The sequence below is a fragment of the Pseudophryne corroboree genome, chromosome 5, assembly GCF_028390025.1.
Source record: "Pseudophryne corroboree isolate aPseCor3 chromosome 5, aPseCor3.hap2, whole genome shotgun sequence".
Taxonomy (NCBI): Eukaryota; Metazoa; Chordata; class Amphibia; order Anura; family Myobatrachidae; genus Pseudophryne; species Pseudophryne corroboree.
In genome coordinates this window covers 466504844-466529904 of record NC_086448.1, presented here as the reverse complement: position 1 = coordinate 466529904, position 25061 = coordinate 466504844, and the positions used below count along the sequence as shown (strand labels likewise).

Genomic DNA, 25061 nt, shown 5'->3' with positions numbered 1-25061 from the left:
AGACCTACTCCTAGACTGCGATCACCTCGGTCCGTTTAGTTCCTGGTTTGCCGTCACAAACACGCCTTACGTTCGGCCAGCCACTCCTGCGTTTTTACCTGGCACGCCTGCGTTTTTTAGCACACTCCCTGAAAACGCCATGTTGCCACCCAGAAACACCCCTTTCCTGTCAATCACACTACGATCACTCGAGCGTTGAAAAAACGTTGCTCGAGCGTGTGTAAATCTACCAAGTTTTGTGTTAAATAACTAAGCGCATGCGCTCTGCGTACCATGCGCATGCGCATTTTCTACCTAATCGCTCTGTTGCGAAAAACGGAAACGAGCGAACAACTCGGAATGACCACCATAGGCTCCAGAGTCTGTGTGCAAAGCCGGTGTTAGTTTTAAATCAGCAATTCCAAACAAAGGTATATTTACCAGTGTCCACCGTTAAGAGGATAGGTCTCCTGGGTAGCAGTCCCTTGAAAACAGAGATTCCTCAGCATGTGTAACGGTCGAGTTGTACTCCTGGATTTTTTGTTTAGCTGGCAAAGACTGGTGTAGTGATCTAAAGATCAGCTCAGTTTGCCTACCTCAATCTAAATGTATAAAAATGATATGCGCCTAAGCGGTAGTTGATACTTTTGTTCTACATTTAGATGAACTGCTCTCTGTTCATAAACAGAAGCATTATTTTGTCCCATGCATTGTTAATGGCTCTTTTACACTCACATAATTTCCCTATGCCTTTAAATAGTTAATTTATCAACTTAATAGTTATTACAAAAAATCTGCTGAGAACAACTGATCATAAATACCTTCTAAAATATAGATTGCAAGAGGTCTTCCTACCTCTATGACTGTTTGTTATTGCATAGTTTTGTCTTATCTAGTGTTCACTCGAGGAGTGAAAAGGGGCAGGGCGCCGTACTCCGGGGGCACATGTGCGCGCAAGCGGCGAAACGGGGCGCGGCCACGCAAATTAGGGGGCGTGGCCACACCTACGTCATTTTAGGGGGCGGTGCGGCCCACAGACGCTACTATAGAGAGCGTCTGTGGCCGGCGACGTCACTGTTGGGGGCGTGCCCAGCACCTCCGTCGGTGCTGGGCTTCCCCCAGCCCTCTCCCAATGCGTGAATGGATGCCGCACGCATGCGCACGGCATCTATACACGCCGGGAGGGCAGGAAGCGGGCGGCTGTTCTAGCAGGGCGCCGCAAAAGGGGCAGGGCGGGTTTTGCCTGCTAAAAAACGGGCAGGGCGCGGCGCCCTGCTAAAACAGCCTAGAGTGAACACTAGTCTTATCATTGTGTCCAGTTGTAAAGCGCAACTGAATCTACTGCGCTATATAAGAAACTGTTAATAAATAAAAATAGAATAAATGAGCAGGAAACTGCTAGTTATTTAAACATTAATGTAGTGGCGCTTTCAGCAGCTGGTCTGCTCAACAGGACATTTATTCATTGCTATATGAATACACTGGTTGGAAATCATTGGCCTGAAGATATCACTTCCACTACAGAAATAGCTATATATTATTAAATTACCAACACTGTTCTGTTATTACAATATTACGTTTAGGAACACTAGTATGCTGGTATGGGATCTGGTCTCTAGGTCGACAGTAACTAGGTCGACAGCGTCTAGGTTGACCACTATTGGTCGACAGTAACTAGGTCGACAGGGTTTCTAGGTTGACAGGGTCTCTAGGTTGACATGTACTAGGTTGACCGGTCAAAAGGTCGACATGAGTTGGGATCTGGATTTTTTTCTTTTTTTGAACTTTTTCATACTTAACGATCCACGTGGACTACGATTAAAACGGTAATCTGCTCCAAGCATGGCGCGCGAGGGGACACGGTGCACTCATTGGGGTTCCCGATCACTCTACGAAGTAAACGACACAAAAACATAATTAAAAACTCATGTCGACATTTTGACCTGTCGTCCTAGACCATGTCGACCTAAAGACCCAATCGACCTAGAGACCCTGTCGACCAATAGTGGTCGACCTAGACACTGTCGACCTAGTTACTATCTACCTTCCATACCACACCCATGCTGGTATAGATCGTAACTTTTATAGGGCAATACAGGACTGAAGTGATAACAGGAAATTATTGAAATCATCCTATTTGTATAAATGCTTCAACTGTATATGTTTATAAATACATGAGATGCAATGACATACAAATAATATAACACTATAGGCAGTACCAATGTTTAGATTATATGGACACAAATCTCTAACGCATGGTTTTGATTTTTTCAATTAGCTCAGCTTTGCAGAAAAAGACAAAATGTAATGCATGTTTGTGGCTCTTAAGTAATTGTCAAAAACATTTACAAATCTTCCAAATATGCTGCACCATTGGGTCATTAAATATTAATTTTGAAAACTACAGTTATCGTCTCTCCTTTTATGCAAGTTATGTACCATTATACGAGTTCAAAGGTTCCATTATAATTGCAATGCCATTCTCTCAGCCTCTCAGTCATCACCGTTACCATAGCAATGCAATCTGTGGCTTGTGTGTGCTGCAAACGACTTCCTTCTCCTTTTCAGTCCAAAGGATAAGCAAAAACAAGCTTGCTTATTTAGTATTTGCTAACAGTGTTTTATATAGTGGATTGTTTCTGTAATAAGCAACTCTAAATATGTCACAAAAAGATGCACAGGAATAGGAATGTGTTCCTACAACTCAATAATAATATCAAAAACATAGACATGACCTCCAACAGTCACCGGTAAGCAAGATATAGGGCATCATTCAATCATTTCAAATAAAATTCTCATGTATTTGTTATTGTATACTATGGTTCTGAATGCAACCTCATACAATGATTCAACAGCAAACCATGCAGTTATCTATAGTACTGCTATTAAAACTAACATTCAATTAAAAAACTAAGGCCCAGATTAACAAACCTTGGAGAGTGATAAATTGCACTGTGATACAGTACCAACCAATCATCTATTAACTGTCATTTTTCAAACACAGCCTGTAATATGACAGATAGAACCTGGTTGGTTGGTTGGTTGGTTGGTTGGTTGGTTGGTTGGTTGGTACTTCGGGGCCTAATTAAGACCTGATCGCACCCCTGCGAATTTGCAAAGGTTTGTGATCGGATAGTCGCCCCCCAGCCAAAGTGAAAATCTGCCCCGTGCAAATCTGCGTAAGCCATGCGAAAAGCTTTGCAAACGCTGCTCAGCTGCAAATCCGTTCGCAACTCACTCGCCATCTAATGATTTTTCCTGTCTGTGCATAGCCCAGGACCTATAGTGCAAAAAAAACAGGCTGATCGAGCTGGAGCTGACGTCATACACCCTCCCTGAAAATGCTTGGGGACGCCTGCGTTTTCCGGACACTCCAAGAAAACGTTCAGCTACCACCCCAAAATGTTCACTTTCTGTCAATCAATCTGCTTAGCTATCAAAAAAGATGCAGGATTTCTTTGCAGTTTGGGCTTGCGCCTGCGCATTATGATCCATACGCATGCACAGTCATTCGATAATCGCCCCCTTGCGATTTCGCACAACAGCGATCAGGTCTGAATAAGGCCCCTTATTACCGTGAAATGTATCACTCTCCAAGGCTTGATAAATCTGGGCCTGTGTTTTTACTTTGTGTCATCGTGAATGTGCATCTCTAATTCCTGTTGGAAATTATTAAAATAATTGTGTTTTTCCCCCTTCCTGCTTCTTCTCCTGTAATAGAAGTAATGCATTTGGAGGCAACTATTGTTATTATAATGTATTTATAAAACCTAACATATTAAACAGAGCTGTACCTTGGTAAGATCATAATATAGATTATGGTGGTTATTCAGTCCTTAGCAGTTTATTCTAAATTGCTAAAAACTGCTAAGGATCAAATCGCATGCTGGGGGCCGCCCAGCACAGGACAAGGCCGCCCAGCATGTATGGTGCCGTCCTGCGGTGCGATCGCAATTGTATTTCGATCGCATCGCAGGAGCCCAAATAGAGGATGACCCTCTCATACGCAGCAGGCTGCATATGCAGGGGCACCGCTGCCATTTTTCCAATCTCAAGAAATGCAGGTAACAACATCAGGCCTCCCCGAAAACGCCCATGATACACCTGCAGGAAACGCAGGCCCCCCAACACTGCGTCGCTGCCCCCAAACTCCCACCTGTCAATCAAATTACATTCCCATCCTACAGGAATGCTATCGCAATGTAAATGTAAGCACACTGCGAACGCTGCACATGCGCAAACAGCCAAACTCGGCCGATTGAGTTTTCGCAGCAATAGAGTCCACCTCTGAATAAGGCCCTATATACAAAGACAAGAATTGGAAGGTAAGGATGGCCCTGCCCAGATGAGCTTACAATCTAAGAGGTTTTGGCAACACTTGATACATAAGGAGGTGTAATAGCATTGCTATAGTATAAAATATTATGTTTAGGAGCACTGGTTTGCTTTCACAGAGTCTAAACCATTTATCCATTAATAGAAAACTGAAGTGAAAACACGAGAAAGGAGTGAAACGTGTATGTTGAATGGATATATGCTTCAGATACAGCATGTATGTTTATATGGGTCTGGGACGCCAGGTCGACACCACCTAGGTCGACACCAGAAATATGTCAACACTGACAAAAGGTCAACATTAACAAGGTCGACATGAGGTTTTTTTTTACTGTTTTTGGTGTAATTTTCTTTGTAAAGTGACGGGGAACCCCAGTTAGTGCACCGTGTCCCCTCGCATGGCTCGCGCTTCGGTCAAGGTGCCTCGCTCCGCTACCGCAGAGCTCGGCACAGGTTATTGTTCCCAACTGTAGTCCACGTGAGTCGTGAAGTTTGAAAAAGTTAAAAAAATGAAAACATTTTTTAAAAACTCATTTCGACCTTTTTCCAGGTCAACCTTGTTCATGTCGACCTGTTGTCTGGTGTCGACCTAAGGTGTGTCAATCAATTGGTGTCGACCTAAGTGGTGTCGGCCTAAGTGGTGTTGACCTGGAGTCCGGATACCGTTTATATATGCATAACATGCAATAACATGAAACAATAAAGAGCAGCACCATTATTTATGTTATATGGATACAATTCTCTAACTGTGTGTGCTGTTATTACAGGGCAGCAGACGTATAACCTAAGGTATGACAATGTCAAGTTAGAACACAATGACAGATAGTTCATGAGCTAACTATACAAATTCTTCATACTGAACTCAAAAGTGACATATGTCACAAAACAAATAGTTGGTGACCCATGTGGCTTTGCTTGTATAGTTAGTATAATGAAAGTCTGTTGGTATACCAAAAAACATGACTACAAACACATGGCAAATGTCACATGAAACAAACATCGCATCCGAAGCAGCGTTAACTCCCATCCCATGTTGTGGTGACTTCCTTTCATCACACTCCATTTCATTATCATTATTTCTAAGTGAGCAGTCAGTTTCAATAAAGGCACAAATATGGACTGCGATATTAGGTAAACACATGTGAAAACTAGCACATGCTAGAGATGTTTTTTATTAATGCATTTAATCTATTTTCCATATTTTTATAATGCCCTAAGCTTTTACCAGTGCAATGTCTTCTATTTATAGAGTACATCTGAAATATACAATGCCACACACTAATACCCTTTTCTCATGGGTCAGTGGCCCTCATTCCGAGTTGATCGCACGCTAGCTGCTTTTAGCAGCAGTGTAAATGCTAGGCCGCCGCCCTCTTAGCTTAGCAGAAGTGCGAACGAAAGATTAGCAGAATTGCTCGAAAATCTTTTCCTGCAGTTTCTGAGTAGCTCCAGACCTACTCCAAGATTGCGATCACTGCAGACAGTTTGGTTCCTGATTTGACGTCACAAACACGCCCTGCCAGCCACTCCCCCGTTTCCCCAGCCACTCCTGCGTTTTAGCCTGACACGCCTGCGTTTTTTAGCACACTCCCAGAAAACGGTCTGTTTCCGCCCAGAAACACCCACTTCTTGTCAATCACACACCGATCAGCAGAGCGACTGAAAAGCGCAGGTCGCCCCTGTGTAAAATTGCTTAGTTTTGTGTGAAAGTACTTGGCGCCTGCGCCCTGCGGCCCATACGCATGCGCAGAACAGCCGGTTTTTAGCCGGATCGCTATGCTGCGAAAAACGGCAGCGAGCGATCAACTTGGAATGAGGGCCTGTGTGCGGTGTGAAAGTGCCAAGTCCGAATTCCCGGGTCGCCTGACCCGGTAATTCAACCCGGGTTATAAACAGTGTTATTCCTGGGTTGAATACCGGGTCAGTGGCTGCATAAACGGATTCCCAGGTCGATGCGACCCGGAACCCGTTTACTAGATAGGGAGAGGCGGCGCGAAGATGATCTCATCTCCCAGCGCCGCCTCCACCTCTGCCCCCGTCTCCGTTCCCCCGCCGCTATGGCAACCGACCTGGCATATTGCCAGGTCCGGAAGCCAGCGAAAGGGGTAGGAGAGTCTCCAATGCCGGATCCCACCCAGGAAGGACCCGTTTCCAATTCCCGGGTGTGAAAGGGGTATAACAGTAGATGTGGCATCAAAATTAGATGAAAATTGGAAAAAATAAGAATTTACTCACCGGTAATTCTATTTCTCGTAGTCCGTAGTGGATGCTGGGGACTCCGTAAGGAATATGGGGAATAGACGGGCTCCGCAGGAGACTGGGCACTCTAAAGAAAGATTCAGGACTATCTGGTGTGCACTGGCTCCTCCCCCTATGACCCTCCTCCAAGCCTCAGTTAGGAACTGTGCCCGGAAGAGCTGACACAATAAGGAAGGATTTTTGAATCCCAGGTAAGACTCATACCAGCCACACCAATCACACCATATAACTCGTGATAGGAACCCCGGTTAACAGTATGATAACAATGGAGCCTCTGAACAGATGGCTTGCAATAACAACCCGATTATAGTAACAATAACTATTTACAAGTATTGCAGACAATCCGCACTTGGGATGGGCGCCCAGCATCCACTACGGACTACGAGAAATAGAATTACCGGTGAGTAAATTCTTATTTTCTCTGACGTCCTAGTGGATGCTGGGGACTCCGTAAGGACCATGGGGATTATACCAAAGCTCCCAAACGGGCGGGAGAGTGCGGATGACTCTGCAGCACTGAATGAGAGAACTCCAGGTCCTCCTCAGCCAGGGTATCAAATTTGTAGAATTTTGCAAACGTGTTTGCCCCTGACCAAGTAGCAGCTCGGCAAAGTTGTAAAGCCGAGACCCCTCGGGCAGCCGCCCAAGATGAGCCCACCTTCCTTGTGGAATGGGCTTTCACTGATTTAGGCTGCGGTAATCCCACCGCAGAATGCGCCAGCTGAATAGTGCTACAAATCCAGCGCGCGATAGACTGCTTAGAAGCAGGAGCCCCCAGCTTGTTGGGTGCATACAGGATAAATAGCGAGTCAGTCTTCCTGACTCCAGCCGTCCTGGAAACATACATTTTCAGGGCCCTGACTACGTCCAGTAACTTGGAATCCTCCAAGTCCCTAGTAGCCGCAGGCACCACAATAGGTTGGTTCAAGTGAAAAGCTGAGACCACCTTCGGGAGAAACTGAGGACGAGTCCTCAACTCTGCCCTATCCATATGGAAAATCAGATAAGGACTTTTACAAGACAAAGCCGCCAATTCTGATACTCGCCTGACCGAAGCCAGGGCCAACAACATGACCACTTTCCACGTGAGATATTTCAAATCCACAGTCTTAAGTGGCTCGAACCAATGTGATTTCAGGAATTCCAAAACCACATTGAGATCCCAAGGTGCCACTGGGGCCACAAAAGGAGGCTGAATATGCAGAACTCCTTTGACAAACGTCTGAACTTCAGGCAGTGAAGCCAGTTCTTTTTGGAAGAAAATCGACAGAGCCGAAATCTGGACCTTAATGGACCCCAATTTGAGGCCCAACGTCACCCCTGCTTGCAGGAAATGCAGGAATCGACCCAGCTGAAATTCCTCCGTCGGGGCCTTCTTGGCCTCACAAAACGCAACATATTTTCGCCAAATGCGGTGATAATGTTTTGCGGTGACATCCTTCCTGGCTTTGATCAGGGTAGGGATGACTTCCTCCGGAATGCCCTTTTCCTTTAGGATCCGGTGTTCAACCGCCATGCCGTCAAACGTAGCCGCGGTAAGTCTTGGAACAGACAGGGTCCCTGCTGCAGCAGGTCTTGTCTGAGCGGCAGAGGCCAAGGGTCCTCTGCAAGCATCTCTTGAAGTTCCGGGTACCAAGCTCTTCTTGGCCAATCTGGAACCACGAGTATAGTTTTCACTCCTCGCTTTCTTATTATTCTCAGTACCTTGGGAATGAGAGGCAGAGGAGGAAACACATAAACCGACTGGTACACCCACGGTGTCACTAGAGCGTCCACAGCGATCGCCTGAGGGTCCCTTGACCTGGCGCAATATCTTTTCAACTTTTTGTTGAGGCGGGACGCAATCATGTCCACCTGTGGTCTTTCCCAACGGTCTACCAGCATTTGGAAGACTTCTGGATGAAGTCCCCATTCTCCCGGGTGGAGGTCGTGCCTGCTGAGGAAGTCTGCTTCCCAGTTGTCCACTCCCGGAATGAACACTGCTGTCAGTGCCAACACATGATTCTCTGCCCATCGGAGAATCCTTGTGGCTTCTGCCATCGCCATCCTGCTTCTTGTGCCGCCCTGTCTGTTTACATGGGCGACCGCCGTGATGTTGTCTGATTGGATCAGTACCGGCTGGTTCTGAAGCAGGGGCCTTGCTTGGCTTAGGGCATTGTAAATGGCCCTTAGCTCCAGAATATTTATGTGAAGCGAAATCTCCCGATTTGACCACAGTCCTTGGAAATTTCTTCCCTGTGTGACTGCACCCCAGCCCCGAAGGCTGGCATCCGTGGTCACCAGGACCCAGTCCTGTATTCCGAATCTGCGGCCCTCTAGTAGATGAGCCCTCTGCAGCCACCACAGCAGCGACACCCTGGTCCTTGCCGACAGGGTTATCCGCTGTTGCATCTGGAGATGGGACCCGGACCATTTGTCCAACAGGTCCCACTGGAACGTCCTTGCGTGGAACCTTCCGAATGGGATTGCTTCGTTCGAAGCTACCACTTTTCCCAGGACTCGTGTGCATTGATGTACCGACACCTGTCCTGGTTTTAGGATGTCTCTGACTAGAGATGACAACTCCTCGGCTTTTTCCACTGGAAGAAACACTCTTTTCTGGTCTGTGTCCAGAATCATTCCCAGGAACAGAAGACGTGTCGTCGGGACCAGCTGTGACTTTGGAATATTGAGAATCCAGCCGTGCTGTTGTAGCACTTCCCGAGAAAGTGCTACCCCCACTACCAACTGTTCTCTGGACCTCGCCTTTATCAGGAGATCGTCCAAGTATGGGATAATTAAAACTCCCTTCTTGCGAAGGAGTATCATCATTTCGGCCATTACCTTGGTAAAGACCCTCGGTGCCGTGGATAACCCAAACGGCAGCTTCTGGAACTGATAGTGACAGTCCTGTACCACAAATCTGAGGTACTCCTGGTGCGGAGGGTAAATAGGGACATGCAGGTACGCATCCTTGATGTCCAGGGAGACCATGTAATCCCCCTCGTCCAGGCTCGCAATAACCGCCCTGAGCGATTCCATCTTGAACTTGAACCTTTTGATATAAGTGTTCAAGGCTTTTAAATTTAAGATGGGTCTCACCGAACCGTCCGGTTTCGGTACCACAAACATTGTGGAATAGTAACCCTTTCCCTGTTGAAGGAGGGGTACCTTGACAATCACTTGCTGTGAATATAGTTTTTGAATAGCCACCAACACTGCCTCCCTGGCAGAGGGAGTTGCCGGTAAGGCAGATTTTAGGAAACGGCAGGGGGGAGACGTCTCGAATTCCAGCCTGTACCCCTGAGACACTACTTGAAGGACCCAGGGATCCACCTGTGAGAGAGCCCACTGTGTGCTGAAATTCCTGAGACGGGCCCCCACCGTACTCGGGTCCGCCTGAGCAGCCCCAGCGTCATGCTGTGGACTTACCGGACGCAGGGGAGGACTTCTGCTCTTGGGAACTAGCTGTGTGCTGCAGCTTTTTCCCCCTACCTCTGCCCCTCGGCAGAAAGGATGAGTCTCTAGCCCTCTTATTTTTCTGGGGCCGAAAGGACTGTACCTGATAATACGGTGCTTTCTTTTGCTGTGGGGTAGCCTGTGGCAAAAAGGTCGATTTCCCAGCAGTAGCTGTGGAAACGAGGTCTGACAGACCATCCCCAAAAAGTTCCATCCCTTTATAGGGCAAAACTTCCATGTGCCGCTTCGAGTCGACATCGCCTGACCATTGCCGAGTCCATAACCCCCTTCTGGCGGCAATGGACATAGCGCTTATTTTTGATGCCAGCCGGCAAATATCCCTCTGTGCATCACGCATGTATAAGACGGCGTCTTTTATATGCTCTATGGTCAGCAAAATATTGTCCCTATCCATGGTATCAATGTTATCCGACAGGGAATCTGACCACGCAGCTGCAGCACTGCACATCCAAGCCGATGCAATAGCGGGTCTCAATATAATGCCGGTGTGTGTGTATATAGCTTTAAGGGTATGTTCCTGCTTTCTATCAGCAGGTTCCTTTAGGGCGGCCGTATCCGGAGACGGTAGTGCCATCTTTTTTGATAAGCGTGTCAGCGCTTTATCTACCCTAGGGGGTGTTTCCCAACGTGACCTATCCTCTGGCGGCTGGCAATAACCGTTTTGAAACTATTAATTTCTTATCTGGGGAAGACCACGCTTCCTCACACACCTCATTTAATTCCTCAGATGCAGGAAAAACTACTGGTAGTTTTTTCTCACCAAACATAATACCTTTTTTTTTGGTACCTGGGGTATTATCAGAAATGTGTAATACATTTTTCATTGCCTCAATCATGTAACGGGTGGACCTATTGGAGGGTACACTAGTCTCATTGTCGTCGACACTGGAGTCGGTATCCGTGTCGACATCTGTATCTGTCATCTGAGGTAGCGGGCGTTTTACAGCCCCTGATGACATTTGAGACGCTTGGACAGGCACAAGCTGAGAAGCCGGCTGTCCTATGTCGTCAAACCTTTTATGTAAGGAGCTGACACTGTCACGTAATTCCTTCCATAAGTCCATCCACACAGGTGTCGACCCCGCAGGGGGTGACATCACATTCACAGGCATTTGCTCCGCCTCCACATCATTATCCTCATCATACATGTCGACACAGCAGTACCGACACACAGCACACACACAGGGAATGCTCTGACAGAGGACAGGACCCCACAAAGCCCTTTGGGGAGACAGAGGGAGAGTATGCCAGCACACACCAGAGCGCTATATATCACAGGGATATCACCTTAAAAAAGTGTTTTCCCTTATAGCTGCATATATATTGTATACTGCGCCTAAATTGTGCCCCCCCTCTCTTTTTTACCCTTACTGTAGTGCAGGACTGCAGGGGAGAGCCAGGGAGCGATCCTTCCAGCGAAGCTGTGAGGGAAAATGGCGCCAGTGTGCTGAGGGAGAAGGCTCCGCCCCTTTTTCGGCGGGCTTTCTCCCGCTATTTTAAACCGTCTGGCAGGGGTTAATTTACACCTATATAGATCCTGGGGCTATATATGGTGTTAGTTTGCCAGCCAAGGTGTATATTATTGCTGCTCAGGGCGCCCCCCCCCCCAGCGCCCTGCACCCATCAGTGACCGAAGTGTGTGGTGTGCATGAGGAGCAATGGCGCACAGCTGCAGTGCTGTGCGCTACCTTGGAGGAAGACAGAAGTCTTCAGCCGCCGATTTTCCGGACCTTCTTGCTTCTGGCTCTGTAAGGGGGACGGCGGCGCGGCTCCGGGAACGGACGACGAGGTCGGGTCCTGTGTTCGATCCCTCTGGAGCTAATGGTGTCCACTAGCCTAAGAAGCCCAAGCTACCACCAGTTAGGTAGGTTCGCTTCTTCTCCCCTTAGTCCCTCGCTGCAGTGAGCCTGTTGCCAGCAGGTCTCACTGTAAAATAAAAAACCTAAACTATACTTTCTTTCTAAGAGCTCAGGAGAGCCCCTAGTGTACATCCAGCTCGGCCGGGCACAGAAATCTAACTGAGGCTTGGAGGAGGGTCATAGGGGGAGGAGCCAGTGCACACCAGATAGTCCTGAATCTTTCTTTAGAGTGCCCAGTCTCCTGCGGAGCCCGTCTATTCCCCATGGTCCTTACGGAGTCCCCAGCATCCACTAGGACGTCAGAGAAATAGGGAGAATGGCAGCACTAGCTCTTATCTGATATAACGTTCATGCATTTTTTCAAGCATTTAATAACTTGTACAAAAGAACAAACAAGTGGATGAGGAAACAAGCCCTTAAGCACCAATAAAAGATTCCATCTGAGGGCAGTCCAATCCATCAAACTATTCCATGATCCAAGCAGCACTGAGGTCAGAACTGGTGAATAACCGTAATAGATTTCCACGTTAAGGAGATGATAACGTGTATCCAGCGAGATCGGTAGTGACAGACCTGGGCAGGGGTGCCAGCATCGGCAAGTGCACACACACTTGCCAATACTGGCAGCGACGGAGTGACGGCTGTTAGGGGGAGCGGGACTATGCGGCCGCATTGCGGCGACATCCACCGATAGAGCTGCATGTAAAGATGACGGGGGATGTCACTAGCGACCCGTGGAAGCGCGCATCGCTAGCGATGTAATGGGTACACATTAGGACAATTTGAATGATTTGTCCTAACGACTCATTGTGCTCAAATTGTCAGCTAATGTGTACCCAACTAAAGGGACTGGATCTAACAGGAAGCCTGCTCTCTCTACTAGAGAAGTCTATTAAATCTTTCTTAGCCATGTGGTATAAATGAAAGTACAGTAAGTAATTACTGTCCATCACTTTCTGGCTTCTACATCATGCAACACTATTAGCTGCTGGAGTACAGTATGTTGATGACCTTGTCTGACGAATAGTTTCTAGAGTGTATTGATGTTGCAGAGTTTCTCCTACCATATTAGTGCATACCTACCTAATTTCTATCTCCAGAGGGCAAGTGTGGAGGGCGTTGCTATGCAAATCGCATCATGGCCCCACCCCAGTTCTGTGAAATGCAGCAAATAGTGTCATCACAGCCCCACTCTACTCACTATTACACTACTCTGGGGCTTGGAGCGGGAATCTGGAGTGAAGTCTACATTCATGAGCGCCCAGGAGAATTAACAGAAATTTGGGAGTCTCTTGAACATTCCAGGAGAATAGGCAAGAATGCATAAGTATCACCCATTTCATTAAAGAACACTCTGTTTCTCACAAAATATGACTTCAGTTTGTCAGGCTTCTGTCCTATATTCATGAGTCAAGACTCTTTAGAACAGGTTTTATTACACCTGGCAGTTTTGTGTGTGTGAAGATTTCTTATATTCTCAAAGAAGTGTTTAATAATGAACTTCTCCATAGAGGTGCAACTGGAAGGTCCAAAATGCATCTCTTTAAAGGCATAAGATAAGATATGATCTCTGTTCAACGGTAAATTCCTTGTGCAGAATGGAACAAGGGCCCACAATGGCCCCAACTGTGTATAACTTTGTATATTCTCCCCATGCTTGCGTGTGTTTTCTCTTGGTACTCCAGTTTCCTCCCACAACCCAAAAATCTACTGGTAGGTTAATTGGCTCCTGACAAAACAATTAACCCTAGTGTATAACTGTGTGCGTGTCCATGTGTTTAGGTCAGACTAGATGGGCTATGTTTCTCAGGAGCTCTCAGAGCATACTACAGCCAGTATATGAGGGATGTTCAATCAGCTGAAAACAGGAAAAACATTTCATCTGTAACTCACAGTGAATGTAATCTACTGTAGGTTTATTTACAAGGCATCTGTTCAGATATCTATTCAGTGTGTTGTGTGTAGATGACAGGTCTGCTTCATGTGATAAGAAATCTTCTATTATACTGTAGCTAATAAAACTCTTCAAAAAGAAAAAAAAAGAAAAAAAACAACAACCTGATACTACAGTTACATTCTTAAGTCTATAACCACACCACATATAAATCCAACAAAATTACGAAAATATGTCATATGCACTTCCCAGTTATATAAATTGCTACCGTTTAATACACTGACTTATGAGGCACTCAACTTAATCTACTTTATTAAAGCGAAAATCTGTCCTTCTGTCTTTCTATACAAATCCACAGTTTACAAGCGACGATCGTGAAATTTTACATACTGTACGAGCGTATTAAAACACAGCGGATGCAACTAAAACAATTAGAAATCCCTAACACCCCTAGGGGGGCAGACAGCAGCACAGAGTATATCAGGAGACAGCATAACTGCGGAATTGATGGAGCAATGTACTCAAAAAGTGGTACACATATGCCTTACAATCTGGAAACAAACACTGTGGGGAGAAGACACCCATAGCACCCCTAGGGGGGGAGACAGCAGCACTGAGTATTTCAGCAGACAGCATAACTCTGGAATGTCTGCAGCAATTTACAATAAACTTGGTACACATATGACTTTCACTGTGGAAACAAACACTGTGGGGGTCAGACACCCATAGCACCCATAGGGTTGGGACAGCAGCACAGAGTATGCCAGCAGACAGCATAACTGTGGAAGGCCTGGAGCAATTTACACCAAACTTGGTACACATCTGACTTACAATCTGGGAACAAACTCTGTGGGGGTTAGACACCCCTAGGAGTGGGAAAGCAGCACAGAGTATTTGAGGAGACAGCATAACTCCCGAATGTCTGGACCAATTTACAACAACCTTGGTACACATATGACTTACAAGCTGGGAAAAAACACTGTGGGGGTAAGACACCCCTAGCACCCCTAGGGGTGAGGCAGCAGCACAGAGTTTTTTAGCAGACAGCATAACTCTGGAATGCCTGGAGCAATTTACACTAAACTTGCTACACATATGACTTACACTCTGGGAACAAATACTGTGGGGGTAAGACACCACTAGCACCCCTAGGAGTGGGCCAGCAGCACAGACTATATCAGAACATGCATGATACAGTATGTCAGTGATAACAGGTCTGCATGTGACAGGGGCAGTGACATGATGTCAGGAGGGGAATGCAGGTAGCACCAGTGATTGCGCTAAGCTGAAAAAAAAGTGGGTCCCAGGGACCCCTCACTTTTAAAAATTGGGGTCCTAACTGTCCTTTTGTGGGTCCCATCGGAATGAAGGTTCTTATTAATTATTCAAATATAAAAACACAACAACAAAACAAAAACTTAGGCGTCTGGCTTTGTGGGGAAGGGGCTTGGCCACATAATAGTGGCAATTCACATTACACCACACAGTAGTGCCGCTTATACACATTGCACCAGGTAGAACCTCCTATACACACTGCGCCAGGCAGAGCACATTATACGCATTGCACCAGGTAGAGCACATTATACACATTGCACCAAGCAGAACCACCTATACACATTGTGCCAGGCAGAGCACGTTATACACATTGTGCCAGGCAGAGCACGCTATACACTTTGCGCCAGGCAGAGCACGCTGTACACTTTGCGCCAGGCAGAGCACGCTATACACTTTGCGCCAGGCAGAGCACGCTATACACTTTGCGCCAGGCAGAGCACATTATACACTTTGCGCCAGGTATAACCAGCTATACACATTGCGCCTGGCAGAGCACGTTATACACATTGCGCCTGGCAGAGCACGTTATATACATTGCGCCAGGCAGAGTACATTATATACATTGCGCCAGACAGAGCACGTTATACACTTTGCGCCTGGCAGAGCACGTTATATACATTGTGCCAGGCAGAGCACGTTATATACATTGCGCCAGTCAGAGTACGTTATATACATTGCACCAGGTAGAACCACCTATACAACCACTGAGCCAGGCAGATCACGTTATACATTTTAAACGGGGAGAAGCTGCGGGCAGCGCGATTGAATGGGGAGAAGCTACCAGTGGTGATTTGATGGCAAGAGAGGCACTGAAACAGTATTATTAGCAGAGACACACTGGTCACTCAGAGACCTCTCTGCCTGTAGTGCGTAAAACGCGATATAGCGCATATTTTGCAATCAGTGACTATAGTGGGAAGAGAGTGAGGTGGGTGTAGGGGGAAGAGAGAGGGGGGCTGTAGGGGGAATAGAGAAACTGACTGAGGGGGGAGACGGACAGAGAGCGGGGTGACAGAGAAGAAGAGAGACGGACAGAGAGAGGGGGCGGGACGGACAGAGAGAGAGAGGTGGGGAGACAGAGAGGGAACGAGACGGACAGAGAGAGGGAACGAGACGGACAGAGAGAGAGAGAGGGAACGAGACGGACAGAGAGAGAGAGAGGAGACGGACAGAGAGAGAGGGAACGAGGAGACGGACAGAGAGAGAGAGGGAGGGAATGAGACTGACAGAGAGAGGGAATGAGAGAGAGTGAGAGAGAGAGAGAGAGAGAGAGAGAGAGAGAGGGAACGAGACGGCCAGAGAGAGAGGGAACGAGAGAGAGAGCGGGAGGGAGAGGGAACGAGACGGACAGAGAGAGAGAGGGAACGAGAGAGAGAGAGGGGGAGGGAGAGGGAACGAGACGGACAGAGAGAGAGAGGGAACGAGAGAGAGAGGGGGAGGGAGAGGGAACGAGACGGACAGAGAGAGAGAGGGAACGAGAGAGAGAGGGGGAGGGAGAGGGAACGAGACGGACAGAGAGAGAGAGAGGGAACGAGAGAGAGAGGGGGAGGGAGAGGGAACGAGACGGACAGAGAGAGAGAGGGAACGAGAGAGAGAGGGGGAGGGAGAGGGAACGAGACGGACAGAGAGAGAGGGAACGAGAGAGAGAGGGGGAGGGAGAGGGAACGAGACGGACAGAGAGAGAGAGAGGGAACGAGACGGACAGAGCGAGAGAACGAGACGGCCAGAGAGAGAGGGAACGAGAGAGAGAGCGGGAGGGAGAGGGAACGAGACGGACAGAGAGAGAGAGGGAACGAGAGAGAGAGGGGGAGGGAGAGGGAACGAGACGGACAGAGAGAGAGAGAGGGAACGAGAGAGAGAGGGGGAGGGAGAGGGAACGAGACGGACAGAGAGAGAGAGAGGGAACGAGACGGACAGAGCGAGAGAACGAGACGGACAGAGAGAGAGCGAGACGGAGAGAGAGAGAGCGAGACGGAGAGAGAGAGGGAATGAGAGAGAGAGAACATGACGGAGAGATAGAGGGAACGAGACGGACAGAGCGAGAGAGAAAGGGTGGAGATCGAGAGAGGGGATAGATGGAGGCAGAGGAAAGGGAGTGATTGAGAGAGGGGCTTGTACTACTGTCACATTGCTTGAAGTCAGTGGTGTATGGACACGACTGCCAGTGCCTCTGCACATTCCTCCGACGGACTTTTGGAGCCGGGGACGGTCAGGACAGGGGCATACCTCCCAACTGTCCCAATTTTTGCGGGACAGTCCCGCTGTCCCACCCGTGGCCAGCAGTGTCCCGCGGTGGTGGGGGGGACATTTGGGAGGCTTTTGCACTCACAGCAGAGCCGAGTGAATAGACGCTGTGCGCATGCGCACACAGCGTCTATTCATGGAGGTACTGGGGGCATGCCAGCAGCTCACTGAGCGCTGGCCATGCCCCCCTAGTAACAAGAATGGGGCCGTGGCTCGCGTTCGCGGAATTGCCGCGAGGCCACGCCCCTTTGTGCAAAGCCACGCCCATTTTATGTAGACAAGCCCCTTTTCGGCGCGGAAGTCCCTTTTGACAATTTTGAAAGTTGGGAGGTATGCAGGGGTGTAATAGAAGTAGGCAAGGGCTGAGAGAGCGGCCCCTGTCCTCCCCTTCCAGCCCGGTGTCTGTGTCAGCAGCAATAGAGGGGGAGTTTAGATTAGTAAAATAGGTACGGAGGAGAAGGAGAGCGGACCTTTTACTGGCCGGGAGACAGGACCCAAGTGACTGGCTGTGCAGGTGCTGGTCTTAACACACGGGCTCTGGGGCACTGGTGGTGGGCGGGCGAACAGGCGCAGCGCTGTTCGCGGCATTTAATGAGTCAAAGAGACTCGTTGTACTGCCGTCCCTGAACCAGCCCCCACCACGGGAACAGACAGCCCCCCTCTCCCCACGCCACTTAAACAGCTTAAAGCAAATATCTACCGTGAGATCGCGGAGCACCCGACTCCCTTCTCCCCGGCCACGGACCACTGGCAGCACTCAGAAGCCAAACCCCCTCCCCAGCCGTGGGTTACCCACTGTCACAGAGGATCGCTGCCACGGAGCTGCTCTATCATGTCCTGTCTGGCAAGGCTCCACCTCCTGTTTTTAAAGCCTGGCGCCGGGCCGCCACGCCAATCAATCTGCCAGGCTAGGGATTGGCTGCAGCGGAGCGCGTCCCAGAGGACTCACGCATGTTGGAAATGTGAGTCCCTGAACATCAATACCGGGTAAAAAACGCGCTATAGCGCGTTTTTGCGAACACTGAGCACAAACCCACACACTGAGAGTTATATAGTGGAAGTAGCACGGTCCCCCAGCAGCACAGAGTATATCAGGAAATGCATAATATGCTGCGCTATATAAGAAACTGTAAAAAAAATCGATAATGTCACAGGGGCACTGACATGATGTGAGGAGGGGAATGGAGGCAGCAGGAAGCCACAGACTGAGAGTTGTAAAGTGGGAAGAGCAGGTTCCCTTGGGGGACCAAAAAGGGGTCCGGCCACTTCACAAAGTGCGTCAGGGAAGCAAGATATGCCTATATACTAGATCTCCAACCAACGTAAAGTAACGAACAACTATCATTCTAAAGGTCCATACACACTTGCCGATAAAATGAGCAACGTCGCTCATTTTCCCCCTCCCTGAGCGACGTTGCTCATTTTATCGGCAAGTGTGTATGCCGCTAGCGACGACCGATGCGCGGCCCCGTGGGTCGCCAACGATCGTTGCTGTCGGTAGGGCATGCATGCTGGGTTGGCGGAGGCGTGACGTCACTGAGCGATATGAGCGGTCATATCGCTCAGTGTGTACAGTCGGCCGCCGACCGGCCAGCCCAGGAGGGGGAAACATTAGACGACGTCGCTCGCAGAGAAACGTGTCTAATGTTAATGGACCTTAATTTACCATCCTCATCCCGTAGCAAAGCACAGGTATTCAGCTATCTACAATGTTATTTATACTGTGTGTTTAATATTTACATTTATTTTTGTAAACAGACATTCTTAAAATCCGGGGCAACGCCGGGTACTCCAGCTAGTAATATATACAATGTATATGTTAAAAATGTACTACTACACATTCACATTCAGAGTACTAAGTTTCCCCTAGAAACATAGGGGTTGGATGCCATGGAAATATACTAAAATATGGTTGAGATATTTGAAACTAGAGTTTGTTTTTTGATTTGCCAAGGAAAGCCTCAGACCCAGAAACCAGTGGAAAGAGACGCTGTAGGCTGCTCCAACCTTGTTCATCTTCTGCACATTGCAACAGCCTCACAAGATATTTCCAACACATCTATAACCACATTACAAATCCATTCTCTGTTATGGATCAAAAAAGTCATGTTGCTTAAATTATGGATAAACACAGCACACAAGAGGGGATCTGTGCAGGCAACACTGAAGTAAAGGTCTCATGGGAAATGAGACAGTGGCAAACACCCTTCTGTATTCCATCATAGGAGAAGGCATGATTAATAGCTGTGGGGGCATGTACTATACAACTCTCTCACTTTGGCACAGTTGTTGAAGCTCCATTACAAACTACTGTATTCACATAAACAAGGGTACAATACAGTGCCTTGCTAAAGTATTCACCCCCCTTTGCATTTTTCATGTTTTGTTGCCGCACAACCTGAAATTAAAATGGATTGTTTGAAGGTTTGCATCATTTCATTCACAGAACATGCCTAAAACTTTGAAGATTTTTATTTATTTATTGTGAAGCAAACAACAAATAGGACAAAATAACAGAAAACTTCAGCGTGCATAACTATTCACCCCCTAAAGTCAGTACTTTGTAAAGCCACATTTTGCGGCAATTACAGCTGCAAGTCGCTTTGGATAAGTCTCTATGGGCTTGCCACATCTTGCCACTGGGATTTTTGCCCATTCCTCAAGGCAAAACTGCTCCAGCTCCTTCATGTTGGATGGTTTCCGCTTGTGAACAGCAATCTTCAAGTCTGACCACATATTCTCAATTGGATTGAGATCTGGGCTTTGACTAGGCCATTCCAACACATTTACATGTTTCCCCTTAAACCACTCGAGTGTTGCTTTAGCAGTATGCTTCGGGTCATTGTCTTGCTCAAGAATATCTCTGTATTTAGCACCATCCATCTTTCCCTTGACTAGAAACAGTTTCCCAATCCCTGCTGCTGAAAAACATCCCCACAGCATGATGCTGCCACCACCATGTTTCACTGTGGGGATGGTGTTGGAGTGATGGGATGTGTTGGGTTTGCGCCAGACATAGCGTTTTCCTTGGTGGCCGAAAAGTTAAATTTTAGTCTCATCTGACCAGAGCACCTTCCTCCATACATTTGGGGGGTTGTCCACATGCCTTTTGGCAAACTCAAAACGTGCCTTCTTATTTTTAACACTAAGTAATGGCTTTTTTCTGGCCACTCTTCCATAAAGCACAGCTCTATGGAGTGTATGGCTTATTGTGGTCACATGTGCAGATACACCAGTCTCTGCTGTGGAACTCTGCAGCTCCTTCAGGGTTACCTTCGGTTTCTGTGCTGCCTCTCTGATTAATGCCATCCTTGCCCGGTCTGTGAGTTTTGATGGTCGGCCCTCTCTTGGCAGGTTTGTTGTGGTACAAAGTTCTTTCCATTTGAAGATGATGGAGTTGATGGTGCTCCAGGGGATAATCAAATATTTGGATATTTTTTTATAACCCAACCCTGACTTGTACTTCTCAACAACTGTGTCCCTGACTTGTTTGGAGAGCTCCTTGGTCTTCATGGTGTGATGCCTCTTACTTAGTAGTGTTGCAGCCTCTGGGACTTTCAGAAAAGGTGTGTTTATACTGACTTCATTTCACTAATTTTGTGACTTCTGAAGATAAGTGGTTGCACCAGAACTATTGAGGGGCTTCACAGCAAAGGGGGTGAATACATATGCACATGCCAATTTTCACATTTCTATTTAAAAAAAAAAAAAATTATATACATTTTTCTCATTTCACTTCACCAAAGACTATTTTGTGCAGATACATCACATAAAATTCAGATTAAAAAAATAAATAAATTACAGTTAGTAACGTAACAATATAGGTAAAAAGCCAAGGGTGGGGTGAATACTTTAGCAAGGCACTGTATGTATTAAGACTCAAGATTATGGGGCATATTTGCCAATATTATTTTTACTAAACAGATGTTTTCACACTTTTTGAACATTACGTTAGTGTCACAGAAATGTATCAAAGTCCAATTGGATGGAAAATTTGCACAATTATGCTCCAAGCCATTAAGTTCGCATTTTATCCCGCTGGCAGAAAATAAAAGCATACAGTAGGTTTCTGTGATCAGCCATGTGTGCCTGATAGATTACAGCCTGATCACAGATTTAAAAAAAAAATTAGAATATAAATTAACACTTACCTGCACCCAGGGACTGGTGATCATGAGCCACCCTGTGATCTGATTATTGTGCTCTATAACCCCAGCATGCAAGGAAGGTTGAGCTAGAGTAAAGGGAGCTGAAATGCTGTGAAGTCCCAGATGGCATCTCAGTTTACTGCACGGATCAGATGACTAGCACACCGAGCACCGGTCCTGGATGCGGGTAGCTTAGCGCAGCAGGTGGGCGGGGGAAATGGGACGCTTGCCCAGGCACAGTCTCCGGGCATTTTTTTTGTAGTTAAATCCTTTGAGAAATGCGGTTCGTGGATTCGCAGGGACAGAGCTTTCTCACACATTCTGTACATGCAATATTTGATCTATCTTTACAATGTTATTAAATTGTTGCATTGCGAATTTGGGATATTTTATCACATCCCATACGCATCTGAGATGAGTATTGTGATAAATATGCCCCTATGAATCAAGTCACGACATCATTTACTATAAAATAGTAATTCTATTGATACAATGCTGGGACATGGGTGGGACAGTGGGACAATTAACCACCACATAAAAGTATATTACTTCTTCATTCACTTATTTATTGCTCTACATGATGCAACATTAAACGTCCTTGTCAGAAAAAGCATTTGGACCGCTAGGATTATCGGTTCATTTAATGAGATAATTAGTCAGAGGTAACAATCAATGGGTTGTCAATCAGGTAAATCATAAATCATCAGTCTGCTCTTCACCACACGTTTCTGAATGCATGCCATGCCTCAAAATAGATTTCTAAGAACAAAAAAGAGTTGTTGATGCTCATCAGGCTGGAATAGTTTACAATACAAGGTTTCACCAGACTGGGGTCAGGAAGATAATGTACAAATGGAGAACCATTGTTACTCTCCCCAGGAATAGCCATCCAGTAAAAGTCTCTCCAAGAGTATGGTACAGTATTTAATGTTCTGTCAGATCAGAAAGAACCCCAGGGTACAGTCAAAGTATCTGCAGGCCCATCTAGCACTGACTAATGTAAGTGTTCATGAGCCCACTATTGGGAAAACACTGAACAGGAGTAGTGTCACCCATAAAAACACTGCTCTGTGTTTGGTAAAGACCATGTGGATGAGTCAGAATACTACTAAAAGAATGTTTTGAGGACAGATAAATCTAAAAATGAACTGAAGCTCAGCAGAAGGTAGATAATGAAGAAAGTAAACTATCTTAAAATACAACTCACAATACAATACAAATACATGAAGCAGAAGAGATTTCTTATTTTGGAATGGCGGAGTAAAAGTCCTGAGCTATATACAACAGAAGTGCAGTGACAAGGTGAGGTATTTATGCATGAAAGCTCAACAATATCCCTGAGTTGAAACCGTTCTGTAAGAAGCAATGGTCCAAAGTTCCTCCAAACCAAAAAGTTTGATCAATAATTCCCATAAATGTTTGAGTATAGTGATTTCTGCTTAATGTGGTCACACCAGTAACTGAACCACAGATAATATAACAAAGAAATAGAGTGATGCAACTTGCGCCTTCCTAGCTGCAGCTCAGTCCTGCTCACAAGAACACCACTTCTTTAATCGACATATACTAAAAAACACAGGAGAGTGGTCCTCGAGCGCTGCTAGATATTCTCAAACTAGTCTTGTGGGCACAGTTCTGTAGGTATATATAAGGAGAGATCACCACACCAACATAATATCCAATATTCAATATCAGCTATGATCTTTCCAGGAACGGACTCTTTAACTCACCGTTAAACAGTGAGATGCATGCACATAAAGGTATCTTTTACTTGGTATTCCACTTGTTCATAATAAACTTTTCTCATATGGAACAACACTCACCTGGGTAAATAGACCCTATATGCATAAAAAGGTTTCTTTCTCCTCAAGATATCCTTCACGATACCTCCAAGTCCCAAAGATACACAGGGTAAAATCCACAGGAGTTTAAAAGGATTTTATTTACTTGAAAAAAGGTCCATAAAATGATTAAAAAAGATTTTTTTAATTTTTTATAAAAAATACAACAACAAAAGTATCAAAAAACCTGGAAGGCATAAGATTTTGTATCACTCTATACCCATCGGCTAATAGGAATGCAAAAAATAAGGAGCTGGACTTATTCACCTCATTGTTCCCGGGAAAAACAAAAAAGGGACCCCAAAAAACTCCTTAAATTAAGATGGTATGCAAACCACAATAGAATAAAGCCAATAGGTAGACTAAGAGTGAGTGCCAATCTCCAGGAATACCTCTGAACCACAGATGTTCACATACTTTTTCCTGACAAAGAAATTCAATGCAGGATCATTTTGATCAATAAATGAATGATAACATACACTTAATTGTGTTTAGATTTTTTTATGCATTTCTAGATGAAGATCTGAACAAATTTTAAGTGACATTTATGCAGAAATTCAGAGAACTTTAAATGGTTCTCAAACAAGCTAGCACCACTGTAAATGAGGATTACAAGATTAACATAAAAAAACATTAATCAAAAGATGACAATCACTGAAAACCAGACCTTTGGCCAGTATGTGAAGAGCTAATACCCCCTTCACACCGCACAAATAACCCGGTTTCGGCATAGGACGCTGTGCGGTATGAAAGGAGCCATGGATGAATTCCCGGGTCGCCTGACGTGGTAATTCAACCCGGGTTATAAGGGTTATTCCCAGGTAATTATCGGGTCAGGCACAGTGTGAACGGGTTAACCGGGTCGATGCGACCCAGCACCCGTTTACAGCATAGGGAGAGGCAGCACGGAGATGATCTCATCTCCAGCACCGCACCCGCCCCTGATGCTGGCTCCGTCCACGCCCCCGGATGGCAACCCGACCCAGCATATTGCCGAGTTGGGATTGCGCTGTGTAGGGTCTACCCGAGAAGGAGCCGTTTCCAATTCCCGGGTGGGACCCGACATAGCGATCTGAAAGCGGTATAAATGGCATAGACCAAGGATCCTCAATATGCCACTAGTATTTTCAGTTTGGGTCATGACTCCAAGCATATCCACTGGCATCAGTAAACATCCATTCTGAATAGGTATGGCTCAAGTAGACCAGATTTAGAGCATAGGAAAGTGACTTTGTGCGAGTCTGCCCATATTTTTAAAGCAGCAATCAAGTTGGCTTTGTCTCGTAAACGATTGCCGCTTTAAAAATATTGAAAGACTCACACAAAGTCCTGCACCTCCGGCACCTCACGAGTCACAGGCTGTTATATTTAGCCCATTATGTGTCTCTAATCTGAAAAGGACACAGGGGAATATGTGGAACAATGTCCGAACAAGAACCACATGTTCAAATTTGCATATACCAGCAAAATGTCCAAGACACCAACCTGGGCAGATTTTGGGAGCTTTGTTCTGACCAATTTGAGACTGAACAAATGTTAGGAACTAGGTCAAACCCAAACTGCAGTATACATGAAACCAAATACTAGAGTTGTCATAAACATATCAGAACTGAAACAGTGTTGAAAAGGTTCCTATTTTATTTTATGGACAGGACACATCCAGCATGAAATAATGCACTGACACATTGACTCAATGGTTGGTGGTAAT

At 46.4% G+C, this 25061-nt stretch overlaps 1 protein-coding gene across 4 annotated transcripts in view; it reads right to left on the bottom strand.

Annotated features, from left to right (window-relative positions):
- The window catches only part of ANKH (ANKH inorganic pyrophosphate transport regulator), a 290689-nt gene that overhangs the window by 217920 nt on the left and 47708 nt on the right, over nucleotides 1-25061 (bottom strand). The window contains exon 2 of one of the 4 annotated variants that reach the window (XM_063922957.1): nucleotides 1775-1868. The exons of 2 other annotated variants lie outside the window; for them this stretch is intronic. Coding sequence is in view for 1 of the 2 variants with exons in the window: in XM_063922956.1 (XP_063779026.1) it covers nucleotides 21516-21539 (24 nt within the window). In the remaining variant the exon portion in view is untranslated. Of the gene's footprint in view, nucleotides 1-1774; nucleotides 1869-21515; nucleotides 21568-25061 lie in introns of those variants that run through there. One more of the 4 variants, XM_063922956.1, reaches the window with a different exon arrangement.